At 44.9% G+C, this 20,197-nt stretch overlaps 1 protein-coding gene across 6 annotated transcripts in view; it reads left to right on the forward strand.

Moving 5' to 3' along the window:
* The window catches only part of BAZ2A (bromodomain adjacent to zinc finger domain 2A), a 72,779-nt gene that overhangs the window by 43,024 nt on the left and 9,558 nt on the right, over positions 1 to 20,197 (forward strand). For 5 of the 6 annotated variants that reach the window (XM_048487852.1, XM_048487856.1, XM_048487858.1 and 2 more), the window contains exons 6-24: positions 992 to 1,189; positions 1,287 to 1,350; positions 1,486 to 1,594; positions 2,871 to 2,972; positions 3,885 to 4,095; positions 5,663 to 5,724; positions 6,429 to 6,512; positions 7,279 to 7,533; positions 8,590 to 8,844; positions 11,142 to 11,356; positions 11,825 to 11,899; positions 12,293 to 12,458; positions 12,874 to 12,933; positions 13,152 to 13,296; positions 14,646 to 15,211; positions 16,295 to 16,514; positions 17,143 to 17,298; positions 18,409 to 18,572; positions 19,197 to 19,480. In XM_048487852.1, the coding sequence (XP_048343809.1) occupies positions 992 to 1,189; positions 1,287 to 1,350; positions 1,486 to 1,594; positions 2,871 to 2,972; positions 3,885 to 4,095; positions 5,663 to 5,724; positions 6,429 to 6,512; positions 7,279 to 7,533; positions 8,590 to 8,844; positions 11,142 to 11,356; positions 11,825 to 11,899; positions 12,293 to 12,458; positions 12,874 to 12,933; positions 13,152 to 13,296; positions 14,646 to 15,211; positions 16,295 to 16,514; positions 17,143 to 17,298; positions 18,409 to 18,572; positions 19,197 to 19,480 (3,391 nt within the window). The remainder of the gene's footprint in view (positions 1 to 991; positions 1,190 to 1,286; positions 1,351 to 1,485; positions 1,595 to 2,870; positions 2,973 to 3,884; positions 4,096 to 5,662; positions 5,725 to 6,428; positions 6,513 to 7,278; positions 7,534 to 8,589; positions 8,845 to 11,141; positions 11,357 to 11,824; positions 11,900 to 12,292; positions 12,459 to 12,873; positions 12,934 to 13,151; positions 13,297 to 14,645; positions 15,212 to 16,294; positions 16,515 to 17,142; positions 17,299 to 18,408; positions 18,573 to 19,196; positions 19,481 to 20,197) is intronic. The other variant, XM_048487857.1, reaches the window with a different exon arrangement.

Below are 20,197 nucleotides of genomic sequence, written 5' to 3' on the forward strand. Positions count from 1 at the left end.
CCTGAACCAAAGCTAAGGAATTGTGGCTTACTAGATCAGAACCTTTTATATGCATTTCTTTTATAGTGCGTTCATGGATGGATTCAAAGGACCATATTGTCCACATGATGATTACATTTATCACATGGTAGTCTGATAGTTTAACTAACAACAGGAAGAAAGTTTCCCAGAAATTAAACTATGTCAATGGATTGTTAATGAGCTCCACTTTAGCATTGTTCACTTTGAAAAGTTTTGTTCAACCTCTTGGTAATGAGTAGAAGTTAAATAAGGAGGTTAAAGGCTATCTTCTTAGACACATACCTTTGAAAAGTTCTGTTCTTCTTTTGACACTAAGAATCTGTGGCTAGACAATCAGTCCACATTTATAATATCTTAATAATTGAGTATTGGTTAAAGTGTCAGACTTGGGACTGGGAAACCTGGATGCAGATTTCCACTTGTGCCATGGAAGCTTTCTGGGTGACCTTGGGCCAGCCAAACACACTCAGCCCTGACCCTGGCTAGTATTTAGATGGGAGGCTTCCAAGGAATACCAGGGTCATGGCACAGGGGCAGGCAATGGTGAACCAGCTCTGAATATCTCTTGCTTTGAAAAACCCATGGAGACACCACAAGTCAGCTGTCACTTGACAGCAAAAAAATAAACTCCAGTTCTTCCTAGCTCTTATAAGAATCATTTGTAATTGGTGGGTCCTAATTTCTTAATACATAGGGGCAAAAAACTCCTTCCCTCCTTTTCTTTAACATGCACGTGAGACCTACCCCAAATATCCCAGAGGTTCAGACCAGAATATGCTTTACCTTAGTTGGAGGAGCAATGCAATAATGCTATCCTTGCTCAGGGGAATCAAAGTATGGGTGAATGGATTCACAAAAGAAAACTGTAAGCCCTCCATCCTCCCAAGATTATTCCCTTTCCTGATGGGAGGGGTATAATTCCTTCCCACCATGCAGTCCCTTTTACTGCTCTCTCCTGTTGTCGCCGCAGACAGCAGCCTGGAGTTGACAGGTGTGGGTGAAGTGGAACAAGAAGACACAGAGTTTCTGGATTCACAAGCATCTCTGGAATCAGAGAGTCTAGATGCCACTTTGGATGCTGTGGTCAGCAACAGCTGCCTGGAAGCCCCTGCATCTGTGATAGATGAGGGCAACAAAGAGTCCTCAGCATTCAGCGTGTCAGCGAAAGGTGAGCAGACACATTTCCTTGGACCTCTTACTTGGTTGGCTGTATTTACAAGATTAATCAGTAGTTGACAGTGTTGGTGATTGTTGCTCTTTCTAAGCAGGTGACCTTCCAAGAAGACGGATAGCCACAGCAGATGAGGTGCGCTACCCTTTAAAGCATGGGTAGGTCATGTCATCTACTTGACTTGAACGGGTTTCTGCTGTATGATCCAGGCAGTATATGTACATTGCACTGAAATGGGTGGGGAGAGTTAAAAGTGCAAGCATCCAGTTTTTAACAGCTGTTTACATATTCAGGTGGCGAAGGGAGGTGCGCATTAAGAAGGGCAGCAGCCGCTGGCAGGGGGAGACCTGGTATTATGGGCCCTGTGGCAAGCGGATGAAGCAGTTTCCAGAGGTGATCAAGGTAAAAACTGTTTCCTGAAAAGACAGGGGGTCAGTCGCAGTTGATGGACAGAGAAGCTGATTTCCTCTTGGTTTGACTTCTCTGTTTGGCTTGTGTTATGCTGCAGCAGGAACTTGAGGTGGTTTTTCACAGCTTGCTTTGTGGAGCAGAGGCAATGTTGCCACTTCCTTGCCCAGAGACAGTTCCTGTTTCTTCACCAGCTCCAAGGGCAAGAGGGCATTCTACAGAAGTGGTTTCTTCTGCCCTGGAGCTGAAGTGACTCAAATCGCCTGCATTAGCAGCTGGAGTGCCAGTTTTTTCTCCACTGCAAATGATAAAAGAGGGCACGCTGCTTGACTGCCTTAGAATGGAGGCTTGCACATTCTCCCACAGAATGCCTCTCTTTTCTAGTGCTGTTGTGAAGACAGGTGCTGCCTCCCAGCTATTCTAAGAAGTAGCATTTTGGCATCAAAGTGAACGTGGGAAGTATCAGTTGGCGAACGTTCATTGCTTTCATAGCACAGTGGAAACTGAGACACAGCAGTATGAAGACCACTGTTATACAGTCGCCTGTCTCTATTTTTGTTTGATAGTAGAGCCAGTGTGGCGTAGTGATGAAGAGCAGTGGACTCTAATCTGGAGAGCTGGGCTTGATTCCCCACTCTGCGACTTAAAGCCTACTGGGTGACCTTGGGCTTATCATATTTCTCTCAGAACTCTCTCAGCCCCACCTACCTCACAAGGTGTCTGTTGTGGGGAGAGGAAGGGAAAGGAGTTTGTAAGCCACTTTGAGACGCCTTATGGTTGAGAAAAGCAGGATATAAATTCAAACTCTTCTCCTTCTAAAATGGTAATTTCCTGAGACTCTGGAGTTCTTGCATTTCCTTTGTTGTTCCTCAGTCTGTTCTTGTATGGCCTTTGCTATAATTAGATAGTTTCTTTCACTATCAGTGCCCATAGGAACCATTGATTTTACCAGTAGAGCAGGTGTAAATAACTGCTGCAGGAGGCGAGTACACAGAGCCTCAGCCCAGAAATAGAATACGTTTTACCCTCTTTGTTCATTCCCTCAGGCAGTGTGATTAATATTGTAAGACCTACAGGTGGACAATATCGAGCATATATATCTTAGTTCAAACTATTCTACCTCCTCCATCCCCAGAGAGGTTGAGAAGATAGTCTTTATCAGCTCTGTTGGGCATGCATCCCTTTCAGTCAGAACCTGTCTCCTCCCAAGAGGCTGGGCCCTGTATGTTTTCTGACCAGCTGACTTTCTGGAAACTTACCCCCTTTCTAGTACCTGAGCAGAAACATTGTACCGAATGTCCGCCGTGAACATTTCAGCTTCAGTCCTCGGATGCCAGTAGGAGACTTCTTTGAAGAGCGGGATACTCCTGAGGTGGGTATTCGTGCAGGCCAGAAGTTTGCAAGGGATTATTGGCATCAGCTGTCCAGCCCCATTTCTGTTGGAATCATGTAGCCAAAGTAAATAGCAGCCTCCTCAAGAGGAGTAGCAGTGCACTTAGGATTTTACAAGGGAGGATCCATGCAGTGTGAGTTGTGTGCGTGTTGTGACTTAGTATCAGAACTTTAAATTCAGCATGAAGGAACAGTTCAGTTCCCCTGAAGAACCAGGTATTTTGAGACATCATCACCGAGCAGCCCAATCTGGAGTGTGTGTGTGTGTGAGAATCGTTTGGAGCCTGCGCACTCTAGTGCCAGTGTGGGTGCCTACCATTGGCCCAAGGGGCAAATGCGCCTGCAGGGACGTTACCCCGGCGGGCAGGCACTCTGGCTTACCCAGAAGCTGCCTAGGCCCACCAGCACAGAATGCTGCACTGGCATGGCCGGGGGGGTGGAGCCAACACTAGTCAACTGCCACTGTTTGCCCAGCCCCCATGCGCCAGTGAGGCTGACTTGGAGATGCATCATGTTTTTTGGAATGAATCTCCATTATCCCCTTTGAGAGATTCTCAGATTGGTTTTTTTTAGTGCTGCAAAAGTGGGGCAGCAGAGCATCGCCATCCTGCTCTAGATTGAGCTGTATGAGTGTGGTTGTGTCAGCCAGTTGCTATGGTCAACTGTGTAAAATGGATATTGACCATCCTTTCAACTTAAAAAAATCCACTTATTGACAGAAGAGTAGAATCTGTTAGGACCTAGTTATGTACAGAGTAGGAGGTGGCAGTGTTCCTGAATCTGGTTAGTTAATGAGGGAGAATTGAAAAGCTGCTGCAGAGAAATGGAAGTGATAGAGGGAGGAAGGGAGAGATCAGTTTCTGCAGATGGTATTGCCTTCCTTCTTTCACAGGGCTTGCAGTGGGTAAAGTTGCTGTCGGAGGAAATCCCTTCACGTATTCTGGCCATCACGGGCAAGCGGGGCCGGCCCCGCAATACCGAGAAGGCCAAGGCTAAGGAAATGCCGACGGTGAAACGTGGAAGAGGCCGACCTCCCAAAGTGAAAGTGCCTGATCTTCTGAGCAAGACAGATGCCCGGGTTCTGAAAAAACTGGAAGCCCAAGGTATCCGCTTGGCTGACTCTTTTCTGCATGCCTGTAACCTTCACAAGGAAGCGTTTTCGTTTGTGGCAGGAGTTATTTGTTGGTCTCCAAGGCAGAGCTGTTCATTCTTTGTGTCAAGAAAATTCAACTTTTGCTGTCAAAATAAATAAAGCGAATCAACATGATGCATGCAAATTTGCCTATTTTGCAAAGGACTCCATTTGCATGCTTTTTATGGAAACCAATGTGTGAGTTTTTGCAAAATTTGGAATTTCTTGTCAAGGAGCGGTGTGGCAGCAGGAAGAGTGGAACGGCTAAGCAAGGGGCATTAAGAGTATATAGGTAAGAGACCTTGAAAAGAGACCATGAAGGGTGGGGTAGGTAACCACACTGAGCATAGGAGTTCTGCCCCCACAAACTAGAAACTTTTGCAAACACAGTCTTCCTGCTTTCCTGTGTGTCTCCACAAGCACGAGTACTGGCAACTTGTTTATAAAACGAAAGCTGATGAATTTCAAGACAAGTACAGGTCCTGTAGATTACACCCATGGAATCTTTAAAAACAAACAGCCCTGCCATAGGGAGCTATGGATGCCTCGTCAGGCCTAGCTTGTTATGGGTAGCATTAGCTACAGGAATTTCTCAGCCCAGCTGAGATGGTGGTACCCACAAGACTTCAGGTATCTCAAGTGTTGCCTGGGTTAACAAACGTGCATTTTAGGAAGTAACATTATATCAGTTTATCTTGACTATAGCAACTGAGCCCATTGTTCAAGTTGCCTTGTAAAGTGAGGGTAGACCTTGGGGACCACTGATTTAATTATGACCCTGGTGGACTGTCACTAATCCTTTCATATGATGACCAGTATTAGGAACTATCATACTGGTAAACTGTGCAAGAGGTGATGGAAAACAGAGGGGGCATCTTTTATATCTTAATGGAGAAGAATCACTCTTAAAGGAGATGCACTCCTGCACACAGCTAAGTTTCTTACTTGCACAGTGTATGCTTTTGCACCAAGGCAGTGCTTGTGAACCTTGAATCCCCAGGAAATATCGTTTAGAAGGTTGACTTCGAGCATCTGTGACTTTGTATTGGACAACAATAAGATGCCATGGTGCCGGGTTGTATTTGGATTAAAAAGCTTCCTTAACACAGGCATTTTGGCTTTGGGGTAGGGCTTATGCTCTTAGATTCCCTGGCACTTGAGTTGACAATATATGCTAGAGATAATCTTGTTTTATATCTGGCTACAATTTGCAAATATTGTTGTTCCTGGGCACTAGAGAAGGCTTATAATGAAGCAGATATTAAAGAGAGATTAGGCACATATGTATATTTTTTATCAGGGCTGGAAGAGTTAATACTACACATTTTGGGGAAGGGGGTATAAAACCTTGACTACTGAGTTAGAGATAATCTCTGAGTATCTTGTGAGACCTTCTGGGGAATACATTACCCTAAACCTTCTCATTTAGTATTGTGATATTTTATATTAAAGCATGGGAATGTTGCTGGGTATGCAGTGTAAAGTTTAATAATCCTGGCAACTCTCTCATTCCTCTTTTGTCTTGTTCATATTTGCAGAGGAACTCAGCGATGAAGATAAACTGAAGATGAGCAAGATAAAGAAGAAAGTGAGGCAAAAGGTATTTTCTGGAAACCGAACTGTACATTCTGTTTAGGAAGGGGTGACTCCTGATGGGGTTGAGAGAGAATTGCTTCTGAAGTGAACGTGGCATTTCCTTTGCTGAGCTTTACAGAAGATGTTTGGAACTCCCTTGTTGATTTACCAGATTAGCATTAAGCAAACCTAGTCCTGGAATCTAATAAAATAGTTGTGCTTAATTCTGTTTTCAAAATCCACATTTTAAAGGATGGGGAGTGTTTCTGAAAAGGATTAGATTAACAGAGAGTAGGAAAAATGGCAGACAATAAATACAAATAGGGGAGCAAAGCATGTAATTTCTTCTTATTTTACCTTGATTTTATGTTCCCAGATTTTTGCTTTCATAAGGGATTGAAACATTTGGTCAGAACTAATATTTTCAGAACACCAAATCCCATGTTATAATACAAAACTCCCCAGTTGATTGCTTGGTAAATCTGGGCAATGTGTATGAATGCGTGGTAGTAGAATGCTAGAGCTATTACTGGTATTAAGTTGTCGAAAGTAATTTCGCAGTTTATGGTGTACAGATTTCATTGATGTGCCCTAATTAAATGTTTTGGGAAATGATTTTGTAAAGATGATGCCGTAGGTATTTCCCCCTGTTCTTACAGAATTGTCCCTTGTATGTGTATGGGACGATCTCTTGTGAGTGGTGATGTTCCTTTTTTGTGCTTTTTCTAGGTGCAAAATAAGCAGAAGCAGGAAGCTAAGACACCTGCTAAGACCAAGGAGACCAAGGCTAAGGAAGTCAAAAGAAGGCCCAAGGTGGGTCATGATTGTCAGGGATTACTTGAGAAAGCAGAGAAGTGTCAAGATTTTTCCTGATCCTATATGAATCTTATAACAATAGTAATTTTATTTATATTCAGCCCTCACCGTCAAAGCAATACTCAGAGCGGTTTGCAGCAAGAATTAAACAAACAATCTAAATGACAAAAATATAAAATGCAAGCAAAGACAGCAGCTTTAAAATACTGGTGTCTTATCTGTTAATCCACAGTACTGAAACATTCAGATTATATGTCAGGAATAACAAACAAGACCCAGCCTGGTTAAAGCAAAGAAAGGAGGAGGTTGGGGGAAGAGTCTGGAAGAGTGAAGCGATCGGGAGGGAAGCATAAAGGTCCTGGCCAGTAAATAGAATGCCATAGATGTAAACCCATTGCTGTACACAGCCATAGGCCTGGTCTTACAGGCCCTCTGGAACTGGGAAAGAACTGTTAGGGCCTATCTCTCCTTGGCAGACAGTTTCTCTAGGCAGAAGCCAATGCCAAAAAAGCCACAGCCCTGGTTGAGGACAACCAGATGGTCTTTGGGCCAGAGATAACGAAGAGATTGTCATAAGAAGAGTACTAGACTCTTTGAGGGGTATAACGGAAAAGGTGGTTCCCCAAATACAGCTGTTCTAGACCATTTAGGGCTGTAAAGGTAAACATCAATACCTTGAGCTTAATCTGGAACTCAGACTGAAGCTAATGCATTTGGCAGAGCACAGGTTACATGTGTGCCCCTGACACTTTTTTCTCCCCAGCTAAAGAAGGAGAACAACAACAAGCCAGAGAAAAACAGCAAACCAGGGAAGACTAAGCTGGAGAAGCCAAAGGAGAAAGTGAAACTGAAAGAAAAGATAAAGCCCAAGGGGAAAAAGGTGGCCGTACCAGCCAAGGTACCTCGGAAGGTGGACAAGAATCTAGCTCAGCGACGTCAAGAAGAACGGCAGCGACAGCAAATGATTCTGGAAGAGATGAAGAAGCCCACTGAGGACATGTGTCTTGGGGATCACCAGGTCGGTTGAGCTGCTTGACCACAGCTTGGCTGTGTTTGACATATGTGAATGCCTACTTCAAATTGTTAAATGTGGCCTTGCCTATATTGATGGATTTGAACATACCTGGCAGGTAATGGAGAAAAGTTGTGGTTTTCCAAACGAGTGAATACGTGCACACAAAAAGAATTTGAATCCTGCACTCAGGAATTTGTCCACACATATTCCCTTTTTATTATTTATTCTGCTTTTGATAATCCAGTTTTTAGATAGCTGTAAATGTTTTGGCAAAGGGAAAATTATGAATAGTGACAGACAGTCATGGGGGTCAGGGAAATGTGAAAGAGCCTTGGTATTTGTAGGGAGAGAGCAGTGCAGGCTGCTGAAGACCTGCCCATTGATGGCATGGAAGTTGTCTCTCTAACTCTTAAGTCATTTGGCACAGCTATGGCCAAAATTATATCTTGCATCAAATGATGAAAGCAACAATTTTGTCCTCAATATCCTCCAACTTCATGACTTGTGTCTTGATGTCATGGTATAATGAATTGCTCTGTCCCCTGCCAGTGCCACCAGTCTAATAGGAAAGGGGGAAGTCCCTTGACTACCAATTCTAAGTAAACAAACCCTAGTGTTTAAAAAATGTGGATCATGTTCTGGGTTTTCCCAGTTAAATAGAGCTAAATTAGACCCTGATGATAGGGCATGAAATTGTGAGTTTTTTAGGATCAAACAGTTTTATCTAAGGAATCCCTTCTACTGAGTAAGCAATTTTCCTCTGTCCACAATAAACACCAGACATTGCAGAATGGTATCAATCCTTCAATTTATCTGTTACCTTTGAGCCACTGTGGTGTATATTTGCTTGTTTTAATTCACTCACTGAGTTCTGCTTCTTGGCAACACTGGAAAACCATCTTCTTATTTTCTACCTCGTTCAGGGACGATGTAAATGTTAGGTTGCTACAGTTCCTTCCCGAGTCAAATTACAGTACAGGCGTCTAGCCATTCTGTTCTTCTAGGTCATACGTCTGTGCCTCCTATACTGATGTTTTGTCTTTCACCAATCTTTTCCAGCCTCTGCCAGAATTTTCTCGCATCCCTGGGCTGATATTGCCTAACCATGCCTTCTCAGACTGTTTAGCCATTGTGGAGTTCCTACACAGCTATGGCAAGGTTCTTGGCTTTGATGTATCCAAGGAAGTTCCCAGCTTGAGCACGTTGCAAGAGGGGCTTTTCAATGTAGGAGATAGTTTGGGTGAAGTGTTGGACCTCCTGATTAAGCTGGTGAAAGCCGCACTCTACGACCCTGGCCTGCCTTCCTACTGTCAGGTAAGGCTATTTGTTATGTCCAAAAGATGTTATATAGGCTGAAGTACTCCATGTCTACATGTGCACACACACAAAAGTTTAACATGCGATTATTAAGGCTGTGTTTAAATATCTAATGTATGAACCCTATGCTTTGGCAGCCAAATTCCGAACAAAGAAAAACTGTGTTCTATAATCAGTACAGATGTGTACAACTTTTATAAAGGTATAATTCTGGCTATGTTTAGTCAGTGGGTATATGTGAAGCACTGAAACTCTGTCCCTAAACACTGGAAAACGTGTTCAGGTACCTCTGGCTTCTGAGAAATCAGCAGGTGTTGCCCACAGACAACACCTGCATTTTGTGCCTGGAGTGGAGACCAGCCCATGGGATGATGCAGACACACATGCTGGGGTGAACTGACTGCAACTTTATTGATTGTAGGTTCCTCAGGTCTTAGTGCAGAATAGGCTGGGGACAGTAAGTGCACTTGCCCGCCAAACTGTTGCCAGCAGCTTCCGCAATCTGCCTGTTGGGGTAACCAAGGGCAGAGGGCTGGTATTAGGACAGAAAGAGATGGAAACCTTTATCCCTAGCCATCACTACCCAATGAAGGCATGGCCAGTGGGTCACCCTTGATGTTGGCTGTCCTGCTCCCTGCTCCCCAGAGACCCTTGAAGGTCATGCAGGGAGTGCACCCTGAACTGTGTGTACTGTTTCTCAACCACTACCTAAATGCCAGCAACCACTTGTGACAATTATACTCTTTTTAACTGCAAATAATCATATTCAGTTAATATATCCCTAGGGCCTATTAGCCAGTTAGCTTTGGGTAAAATTTCTTCCCAGCCCTGTTAACCAGCGACATGCTGCTGTCATAGCAAAGGATGAGTTAACTGCACAGAAAATAAGCCTATCCTAAAAAAAGGAAATAAACCCATCAGGCATGGGATTGGAGGTTGGGTCTTTGCCAAAAGAAAAGAGATTTTAAAGTCAGAATTCCACTTTGGGGTCCTAGCTAGAGGTGTGCACCTTCTCCCCCCCCCCCCCCCCTTCCATTATTTGGGTTTAAAACACTCAAAAATATTTTAAAAATCTGAAAAAAGCCAAGATGGGGGTAGGGGGTGTCCTGACTGTTTTTGGATTTATCAAACATTTTTGGGCCTATTAAACTTGAAAACTTCAAAACCACCCTCACAGTCCTCATGCATGTCTTGAAGGCGACGAGTACAGAGCTGAATGCCAGAGTCAGCCAAGCACTGCCTCCAGCCTCCAAGACCCACATGGGCAGGCAGGCAGAGCATCAGCAGCATGGAGCTGGATACTGGGCTCACTTCTCTGCTGCCTCCAAGCCCATATGGAGTGTGGTCGTGGCAGTCAGCAGAGTGAGGGGGTGTGTAGACATGGCAGTCAGCAGAGTGAGGGGGAAGAGAGGGGTTCTCCCCATCTTTTTTTTAAAACGGTGGTGGGGCTGAAGCACCTGAAATAAGCTGAAAAAAATTAGCATTTTTCAAGATCCTTCATGTTGCTGCCAATTTTTCTTCCGTTTCACCTTTGCCAAATGCATTCCCTCGTCTTAGCTTATTTATTGGGAAAATTTGTCCCGTCTGCCTCTCAGGTTCAGAATAACATACACACTCCCGCTCTTCTCTGAAGACCATTTGTATTGATAACTGAATGTTATGGCAGCTCACACCTTCCAGTTTTAAAAAAGAAGTTTCACATCAAAAGTGTGACCTGATAAAAGACAGCAAATCCAAACAACGTGATTGGTGAGACAGCAAGCAATTAAGGTTTTTTTGCTCTCATCAGTACTTATTTTTCCCACACTTCTCCACAACTGGGGAAAGTAGAAGCATTTGTTTATCGGGGAAAAAATGTTACTGCAAGGTGCTGGCATTTAACACAGCTGAGGGAAACAACAGTGTTTTTGAGTTTATCTCAAAATAATGTCCTAATGACTGATGTGGCCAGCATCCTTCTCCAAATTGTGGAAATTGGTTCTAGTGCATCCATCAAGGTTCCAGGGAATATTGGTTCTCTGCCATGAAAGGACCAAGTTTCTGCTCCTTCTCGCTCTACAGGCAGGACAACACAGATGACGTTGAGACTTTAGGCCTTTTAGTGGGAGGAGAAACCTCCTGGTTGTTTCTGCTCTACAATCTCTGGCTTTTTGAGGAACTCTGTGTCAACAGTGCAATGGCCTTAACTGCAGCGTACTCTGTGAAACTTCAGAACAGACATCAAAGAACCAGGAGAATAACTTGCACGTGTGAAAGTCCCCTTGGCTATTCTGTTCTTCTGTTTCTCTTACCAGTCTCTGAAGATCCTTGGTGAGAAACTTTCTGAGATAACCCTGAACCGTGATACTGTGTCCGAGGTCCTTCGTTGCTTCCTCATGGCTTACGGAGCAGATGAGGATCTGTGTGACAGCTTGCGCACTAAACCTTTCCAGGCACTGCCCCCACACAAGAAGGCTTCTGTCCTCGCTTTCTTGGTCAACGAACTTAACAGCAGTGCCCTTATCATCAAGTAAGTGATCATAGACCAGGAAGTTTCCTGAATTGTCTGTCAGGGACGCATTTACATAACAATCTGCTCTGCATTACAGTGTACAGTACAAGTTTCAGGTCCCATATACGTAGAGGGGGAAAGTGTATAAGGGAGCTAATTGAGCATCTTTAGGACCATGTTGTGTGACAATTGATCACATCCCAGCATGCATTATGTTCCTGATTATAGTGGTCTAGCTGGGAAGCCACCAGGGACTTCTTGTGCCACACTTTTCTTGCAGAGTGTTAGAGAATGCAGTTGTCAGGACAGAAATTGGTCCACTCTGATGTTTCTGTATTTTCATCAGTATATGACAACTCAGAATTTCACAATGCAAAATGTGCTAGACGTCAGAGTTGGTCAGAGAGGATTCTTATCCAGTCCTGTGTCATAATAAAGCCTTTCTCTAATGCACATTCTCAATCCTCTGTATCTTCCTCCACACAGTGAAATTGACAAGACTCTGGAGAACATGTCCAACCATAGGAGAAACAAATGGATAATTGAGGGCAAACTGCGCAGGTAGGTACCAGTGTGTTTTGACTTTGGCCCAGTGTAATCTGGGTGACTCAAGAAAGCTCAGAAGTTTATGGTGTGTGGTGGGTGAAACTTTTCATAGAAGGTGCATGAAAATATACCTTGCAGAGATTAGATTATCACCGTATTCCTTATACTGTGGGATCTAGCCGTGACCATAGATCCCATGTGATTATGAATTGCTTCATCTTCTGCGGTCTGTGGTTTTCCATAGGATGGGGTTAGGAATAAAACACTTCCAGCTTTCTTCCCCTTGTTTTATGGGTCACTTAAAGAAATTCTTGGATACTAATATGGAAATTAGTGTCAGAATGCATGAGCTGATTGTAACTCCTGCCTGGAGTGAACATTTGAAGCATAATACCTCTTCCGTACTAGGCTGAAGATTGCCCTAGCCAAGAAGACAGGACGGCCTGAGTCAGAAATCAGTGGCTTGGAGGAAGGCCATTGGCGGCGAAGTTCACGAATCACAGAGGAGAATGAGGATATGGAACTGGAACAGGAGGAAAGGACAAGAGCGTACAAGACACGAAAAACTGATGAGGTGATTGCATAGCTGAGATCATGTCCCTGAGCTTTTGCTTTACTAAGGAGTAACAAGTTTGGAGGAACCAGTACTGGTCCTTTGGAACTAAAGACACAGAACAACTGAACTACTTAAACTTCCATTGGACCAATAGATTGCTTCAGTATGGTGCATGCCTTTTATAAAAGTAGTCCTTTCATATGGTTATTCTTGTAAGGGTAAACTTGTCAGAACAGCAGATCTTTTCCCCCTTCCTGTATAATACTAGAGAGGCATCTCAGTGTGTATTGCTGTGCTGTCGGCAGATACAGGCTTCATAAGGATTTCTTTCTGATCTGTTCCCACATACGTGTTTTTGTGTTTCCAAGGTACGCTAGCCAAGATCAGGAAGCAAAATGTAATCAAACCCTTACTCCTTTGCTTGTCTTTTCAGAACGACACTCCAGTTTTCAGTGTGCCTGAGCTGGAAAGGCAAATTGAAAAGCTGTCCAAGGTAAATGCTGGGGTTGGAAAGTTGAGTAAATATGAACTGAAGGATGGGAAGGAAGCCATGGTTTTTGCTAGGCTTCGTAGGGAATGGCAGCGATTGATTCTAGGTTGGGGATTGGCAGAAAGAAACCTTTTTGTAGTGTATTGCTGCTTCCTTTTGTCACACCAGCTTCCCCTGCTGATGATCTCTAACATCTTTTGGGGATCTTCTTTTCGCTGCAGCGCCAGATGTTCTTCCGTAAGAAGTTGCTACATTCCTCACAGCTGTTGCGGGCTTCATCACTTGGGCAGGATCGATATCGGCGCTGGTATTGGGTTCTGCCCCATCTGAGTGGGATCTTTGTAGAAGGCTGTGAGGCCTCAACAGGTATGATGGGTTCTACAACAGGACTGTCAAACATGCAGCCCGGGGTCAGATTCAGCCACTTATCAGGCCTGTGAGCCAGCCGAGGCACCTTCCCTTGCTCCCAGTGTGGCCTGGTGAACCCACTGCAGGCTTGCCAGTCCAAGCACCCACCCCACCACACTGCAGACTTACCGCTCTAGGTACCCACCCACACGATTCCCAGTCTGCAAAAGCTCGTCAGCCAAGGGAGCCATCCCCCCACCCCAGGACACATTAATGTCATATCCAGGCCTTGTAACAAATTAGTTTGACACCCCTTATCTACAGTGTAACTTTGTTTTGTTTTTTTGTTTTGTTTCTCAAGGTCAGGATTGGCCTTATAAACAGCACCTCTTAGTTTGATGAGGAAAAGTAAATTTCTCTTGTGTCTGTGAGGCAGGACTGCTCCTTCTTCCTTTAGAACTTGTGGTCACAAGGTAGTGGCACACCTTTTGGGTCTTGTGGGCAGTTTGAAAAAAGATATGGAGCTTCGTTATACACAGCATCAGCAGCAAAAGTGTTATATGCAGGAAAAATGGAAAACTTCATCCGTATTGACAACAGAAGATTGGTCAGTGAAGCTGTTAGAATTGGCGAAGATGGCAAAACTTATTAGTTTGATTAGAAAAAAGAACCTACCTGAATTCATTGATAATTGGAATTTGATGGACTTCTTGCATGAAACAGAACAAATAGGAACAAATGATTGGTGGTTTCAAGGAGCCAATCAAGAATATATCTTTAATAGAGAAAGGTGTGGATTTTTTTAGGGATACCGTTTAAGAATTCGTTTTTATTCAACTGTTAACGAAAGAGCGGTATTGTTTTAAGAATGACTATATGACAGAGAAGATCAGGAAAACTTGTGCTCACAAGGAAGGGATTTGCTACAGCTGGTAGGATAAATAGGTCAAGAACTGATGTGATAAGTTCTGGGATTTCAGGCAAAAAGAATAGACTGTCTCATTTTGCCCTTTTGACTACGTTATGCCTAAATAGAGCTGTTATTTTAGGCTGATGTTATTGAAGAACGCTGAGCAGTCATGGTTGTGTGGCTTTGGATTTATGGAAGCTATGCCAATGGAGGGGGGCTATTCCAGAAGGTGGCATATTAGCAGAATGTACTTTATACTGCACATATGTTCCCCTTTTCAAGGTTTCTGTGCAACTCAGAAGGGGCACTGGGTTAGTTGGACATTGCAAAGTTTAGTTCTACCCTGAGGCACATGTAATGTGTGATACCTCAGCCCACCTGCTTTGCTTTATATTTTTAAATACATTTTAGTACCATGCAGTGGTGAAATTTTTGATTTTCCTTGCTCTCTGAGTAGATCCACCCAGGAATGTGCTGGAAAAGGAAGAGGCTTCGAAAGAGGAGGAAAAACGTGACCTATCGCCAGTCAAGAAGGAGACCACGGAGACACCAGTCACTGATCACATGAACTGTACAACTTCATGGTCATGGAGCCGGCCATGGAGGGACAATGTGGCGGCACTGCAATCGGAGCCTCTCCATCCCAAGTTGGATGAGGCCATGCCCGTCAATGGCTATTTGGAGGACTCCCTGTCGCTGGGCCAGTCGCAGCATGACCTCAGTCAGTCCGCCTTCCTGTCCTGGCTCAGCCAGACACAGCAGGCTTCCTCACTGCTCAACAGTTCTGTGCTCACCCCAGATAGCAGCCCTGGCAAAGGGGACCCAGCCCCTTCAGAACTGCCGGACTCAGCTGCGGAGGATGAAAGTGCAACAGAAACTCAAGTTACCTGGTTCAATTTGTTGCCCAGGGCGTCCAGCAATGACTGTCCACTTGCTACCTCCATTGACCACCCTTCTCCCAAAACTGCTCCCCAGCTGTGCAAGCCTCCAACTAGGGACCAGCCAAAGACCTCAGCCCGACAGGTGAGCACCAACTAGAAATCTCTCCCTGCTAGCTCACCAGCTAGTATTGAGGGTTCAAAAGAGGAAGAGAGCTGGAGCAGTTGGGAAAGAGGGAAATTCCATTAGAGGAGTACAAGGAATTTGCTTCATTCTGTTCTGAGCTAAAGACCTTACTCTGTCTCAGGCCTGAGGCTTAGAATCCTGGGAAATTTTGTTATGTTTGAGCACTTTCTGCAGAACAGTTACACTTAGCACCTGCATGATCCTTGCTTGGGGCTTAGGGTGGGGACTCAGCTGCTAACTCTGACTGTATCTCTGATCTCCTCAAGGTAGCAGTTAGACCCTCTGCCACCCCAGTTGGAAGAACTATCTTTCATAGAGCTTGGGAACATCTGATCTCAGAGGGAGAACACATTTCATACTGGTTGTGGTGGGTTTTCCGGGATGTGTGGCCATGGTCTGGTAAAGATCGTCTTGTTCCCCTAACGCTTCCATACCTGCTCTGTGGCTGGCATCTTCAAGGAGGGTGGTAGTCACAGAGGTGTATCACTCTCTGTGATATTACACCTCTGAAGATGTCAGCCACAGATGCAGGCGAAACGTTAGGAACAAGATCCACCAGACCACGGCCACACAGCCCAGAAAACCCACCACAACCAGTTGAATCCGGCCGTGAAAGACTTCGACAATACATTTCATACTGTTCACAGAGAAATTAAAAGGAAGAATGGCTAATTATTTTAAAAGGGTTTCTCAACTGTGAAAAATAAAAGTGGATGAAGCATCCTAGTAAAATGGTGGGACCTTTAAGAAAATTGCTGAAGCAGTATCTCTGAGGGCTGGTTTAGATATATGATATCCTCCTTAGGATGGTAGCTCAATGTAAATGATTAGTGGCATACCTTGCCAATCTCTTGTCAGCCTCAATGGATTCAGTCTTTCTAATAGCCATCCTTTCTCGTGTTGGACTCTAGCAATGATGATCATTTTGGGAGCATATTAAGATATTGACCTTCCTTCATTTGAGCCTTCCCCCAAGCAGAAGAGCCTCATGGCCAGCTATTGCTTAATTTGGTGCGTCCTTCTTTTTCTGCTGTTCTACAGCTGAATGGCCTCTCCTCAACCAGCTCAGCATTGCCGCTACTGGCCTCCTCTCCTCTTCATCCTGGCACCAGGGGCCACAATACTAGAGCCAGAGGCAACCCCAGTAAGGCCCAGGAATCTCTAGGACAGCCCAGACGACGGGGGCGGCCCCCCACTAAATTCTTCAAGCAGATTGAGCAGAAGTACTTGACACAGCTGACACCGCAGCCTATACCCACAGGTAAGACCTAATATACGCCATTCCCATTAGAATTTGGACCTGGGAGTGTGCTGGGGTTTTGAAAATGTCTTGTATATGGTTTGAAAAAAATCGGTTAAGAAGGCCAGGGGACTTTTCATTTGGAAGAAGGTAAACCAGCTACATTTTTAGACAACCTTCTTCTCATGGTGCTGTTGCGATTGTCCACCTAGCAGCAGTCAGATTGCGGGCTTTTTTTTGGTGGTAAGTCCAGGCCTCTAGAATTGCGTAGCACAGTGGATAAAAGGGGCATCTTCACTGACTACATTCAGGAAGACAGGTAGAACAGTTCGATTTCAGAGGGTGTTTGGTAGAGATCAGTATTTTTAGCAGATCTGTATTTTTTAATGTTGTCAGTGGACCATTATTGTTTTTGTATCTTTGCAACTTGTTGTGATGTTCAGCCATCTTGAGTCTAAGAAATGAAAGGCAACACATAAATACTTGATCAGTATTTTTTATTTCAACTCCCCTATCTCTGACTGCATCACCACACTATCTCTAGTTGCTAAGTCTTTGTAGAAAATACCAGGAAATATTGTGCCATAATAGAAGTGGCTCATCAGTGCTTCAAGGCTCTTGAGTGGGCATCACCTTTCTCCCTTTCCAGAGATGCAGAGTGGCTGGTGGTGGCTGCAGGATCCAGAGGAGCTGGAGGCTGTAATGCAAGTGCTGCATTTGCGAGGGATCCGTGAAAAGGCCTTGCATAAGCACCTCACCAAGCACAAAGAGTACCTACGGGAGGTGTGTGCCCGAGCTGCGAATGGTAAGAGCTCCCTAATCTGTGGGCTGGAAGGACATAGTCTGTCTCTGATAGTTACAGTCTTTTTCTCTGACAATTTTATTGTTCCCTTATGCCTTGTTTCCTTTTAGTATTTTTCTGTTCCCAACTTTGTTCTGTCAAGTAGATTCCTTTATGTACCATATATACTTGTGTATAAATCGACCCATGTATAAGTCGAGGCACCTGATTTTACCACCAAAAACTGAGAAAACTTATTGACTCATGTATAAGTCTAGGGTGGTAACTCCAAAGCAGGTGGGGGGCAGGGAAGAGCCAGGGTGCCCGCACCCTGCTGGATCGCTCCCCCACTGCCTCCTGGATCCCCACAGCAGCCCCAGCCCTTGGCTGCTCTGGCGTTTCCTTGCTTGTAAGCAAGGAAACACCAGACAGAGCATTTGCCCAAAAAGCAGACGACTGCTCTGTCTGGCGATTCTTTGCTTGCAAGCAAGGAAACGCCAGAGCAGGCGGGGGCAGGAAAGAGCCAGGGCCACCCATGATGCTGGGCGCATGCCTGTGGGGCACCCAGCAGGCTCCTGCCCACCGCCCCACCGCCACCCTCTGCTGCCGCCACCCCTCACTCACTCACTCAGTCATCTTTTTCTTTTGCAGGCTCTGCAGGCTTGATTTCAGGGAAGCTGCTGCTCCAGGCAGCCTGTCTCTATCTTTCCTAAAAGGGTAATGCTCCAAAGATTGCGTAAGCTTAAGCAATCTTTGGTACATTGCCCTTTTAAGAAAGATAGAGACAGGCTGCCTGGAGCAGCAGCTTCGTTGAAACCGAGCTGCAGAGCCTGCGGGGAAAGACAAAGGTGACTGACTGAGTGAGGGGGATGACAGGCGGCAGCGCAGCTGCTGATGGAGGAGGGCTTTTTCAGCACAAAAAATGTGCTGAAAAACTCGACTTATCCGCGAGTATATACGGTAAATATTTATAATTTCAATATATTTTATCATTTTTATTTTAATTGTGAGCATCTTATCTATCGTATCCTGGTCTATGACTGTAATTTATTGATTGATAGACCACCTCCTTGTCCGTCCACTACATTTATGCTGTTCTTGACTGAATCTCTCCCTGCTTTACTTCCTTCATAGATCCCATCTTCCAGACCCATCCCGAGGGTGCCGGCCACCCCGTCTCCCAGGAAGCCTTGGACCAGTGGTCAATGGCAGAGCGAGCCTTTGAGACGGACCTTTCTGTGCTTCAGTGGGTGGAGGAACTGGAGCAGCGGGTGCTGATGGCTGACCTACAGATTCGAGTATGTATTGCAACAGTGTGTATTGGACGAGTATTTATTGCAGCAGGGCAAAGACTTGGAACCCCTTTTGATCCCCTGTATGTTCGTATTGTGACGAGTGAGTCTAATGTTGCCTCTGCCATTCTGGAGTTGCCTAATGGTCTGAAGACCTGCTGTAATTATTCAGGGCCTGCATGAAGGTATCCTTTTGTTTCATGGGTTAGAAAATCAAGGGTTAGCATGTTGAGAGAATAATTCAGGCCATTGAGAAATATTACTATGAGCCATAGAAGGGTTATTTGCTTTTGTCTTTCCTGATGTCGGTTTTAGATACTGTGCTCTATGGGGCAAAAAATTGTTCTTACAAAATTTTAATGCAATACCACCTAGACTACTGGTGCAGGCTGTGTGTGTGTGTGAGAGAGAGAGAGAGAGAGACTGAGAACAAGACCTAAACCTGAAGTGTCCTGACTTTGTTAAATTTAGCTGTGGGCATCACCTAAAAATCAGATAAGAATTGCAGTGGCTGGTTGTGAGTGGAGCTTGAGTTCCAACTCTTAAATGGTTCTGGAGGTCCACAGAGTATGTTTTAGCCATCCTCTTCCCAATTCCAATGCCACAGAGTTTTCTCTGCCTCTCCCGCAGGGCTGGACAAGTCCAGATCCTGACTCTCTTCGGGGTGACTTGCGGTATTGTGAGCACAAGCTGGAGCCTTTGGAAGATATAACCATAAAAAATCGGCGTGAGGGACCAGCCCTGCAGCGTGAAGCTACTCACCCTCTAGACCTGGCAGTGCTCCGGCTGGCAGACATGGAGCGGAACGTGGAGCGGAGATACCTCAAAGAGCCCCTCTGGCCCCCACATGAAGTGGTGGTAGAAAAAGCTTTGCTGAGTAATCCCAGTACCCTGGAGCTGGGAACCACAGAGATGTGAGTGCAAGTCCCTTACTGTTGACTGAATTTCTCCTGGCTCTGAGAATGAGGGTTGTATCCCTGTGCGGGGGTGGGGCAGGGGTTGACTGTCTAGAGACAAGAACTCTGGTAGCTTCCGTAATCAGTTTAATGTGATAAGGTGAGGAAGAGGTGCTGCAATGATTGTGGGAATGAGCTGTATTCGGTAATAGAGAGTGGTAAATATATATGTTATGCTGCATGTCTAAAATATGGAGAGTTTTCACTTTAACTAATAAACGGGGCATAGTGAAAACGTTAGAATTTTTTTGCTATTTGTACCTCTGATGCATCCATTAGTTGCAAATTATGTAAATTCGAATGACATTTAGACTAAATACACTTGGCTGTAATATATAACTTTTGTTTTATCTTACTATATAATTGAGCAGTGTGTTCCCGCTAACGACCCAGAAAAAGCGAGAGCTGCTGGGAGGTGTAGTCCTCAGCAATCTGGGCAGGCCCAGATTCCAGCTCCTCCTAGAGGGGCAAGAACTGCACTTCTCAGAAGCCCTTGCATATTCCCCTCCTTTCCCCATGAGGTACTTCTCTCTACCAGAACTGAGTTCCTGTGGTGAACTTTGAAGAACTTCCTGCCTAGGAACACGGGACAAACTCTGTCAAGCCACAGCTGAGCTGGAAGAGCCCATTTGCAAAGTTAGGGGAGCCAGGGGTGGGGGATGAATATGAAAATGG

The sequence above is a fragment of the Sphaerodactylus townsendi genome, linkage group LG03, assembly GCF_021028975.2.
Source record: "Sphaerodactylus townsendi isolate TG3544 linkage group LG03, MPM_Stown_v2.3, whole genome shotgun sequence".
NCBI classification, from domain to species: Eukaryota; Metazoa; Chordata; class Lepidosauria; order Squamata; family Sphaerodactylidae; genus Sphaerodactylus; species Sphaerodactylus townsendi.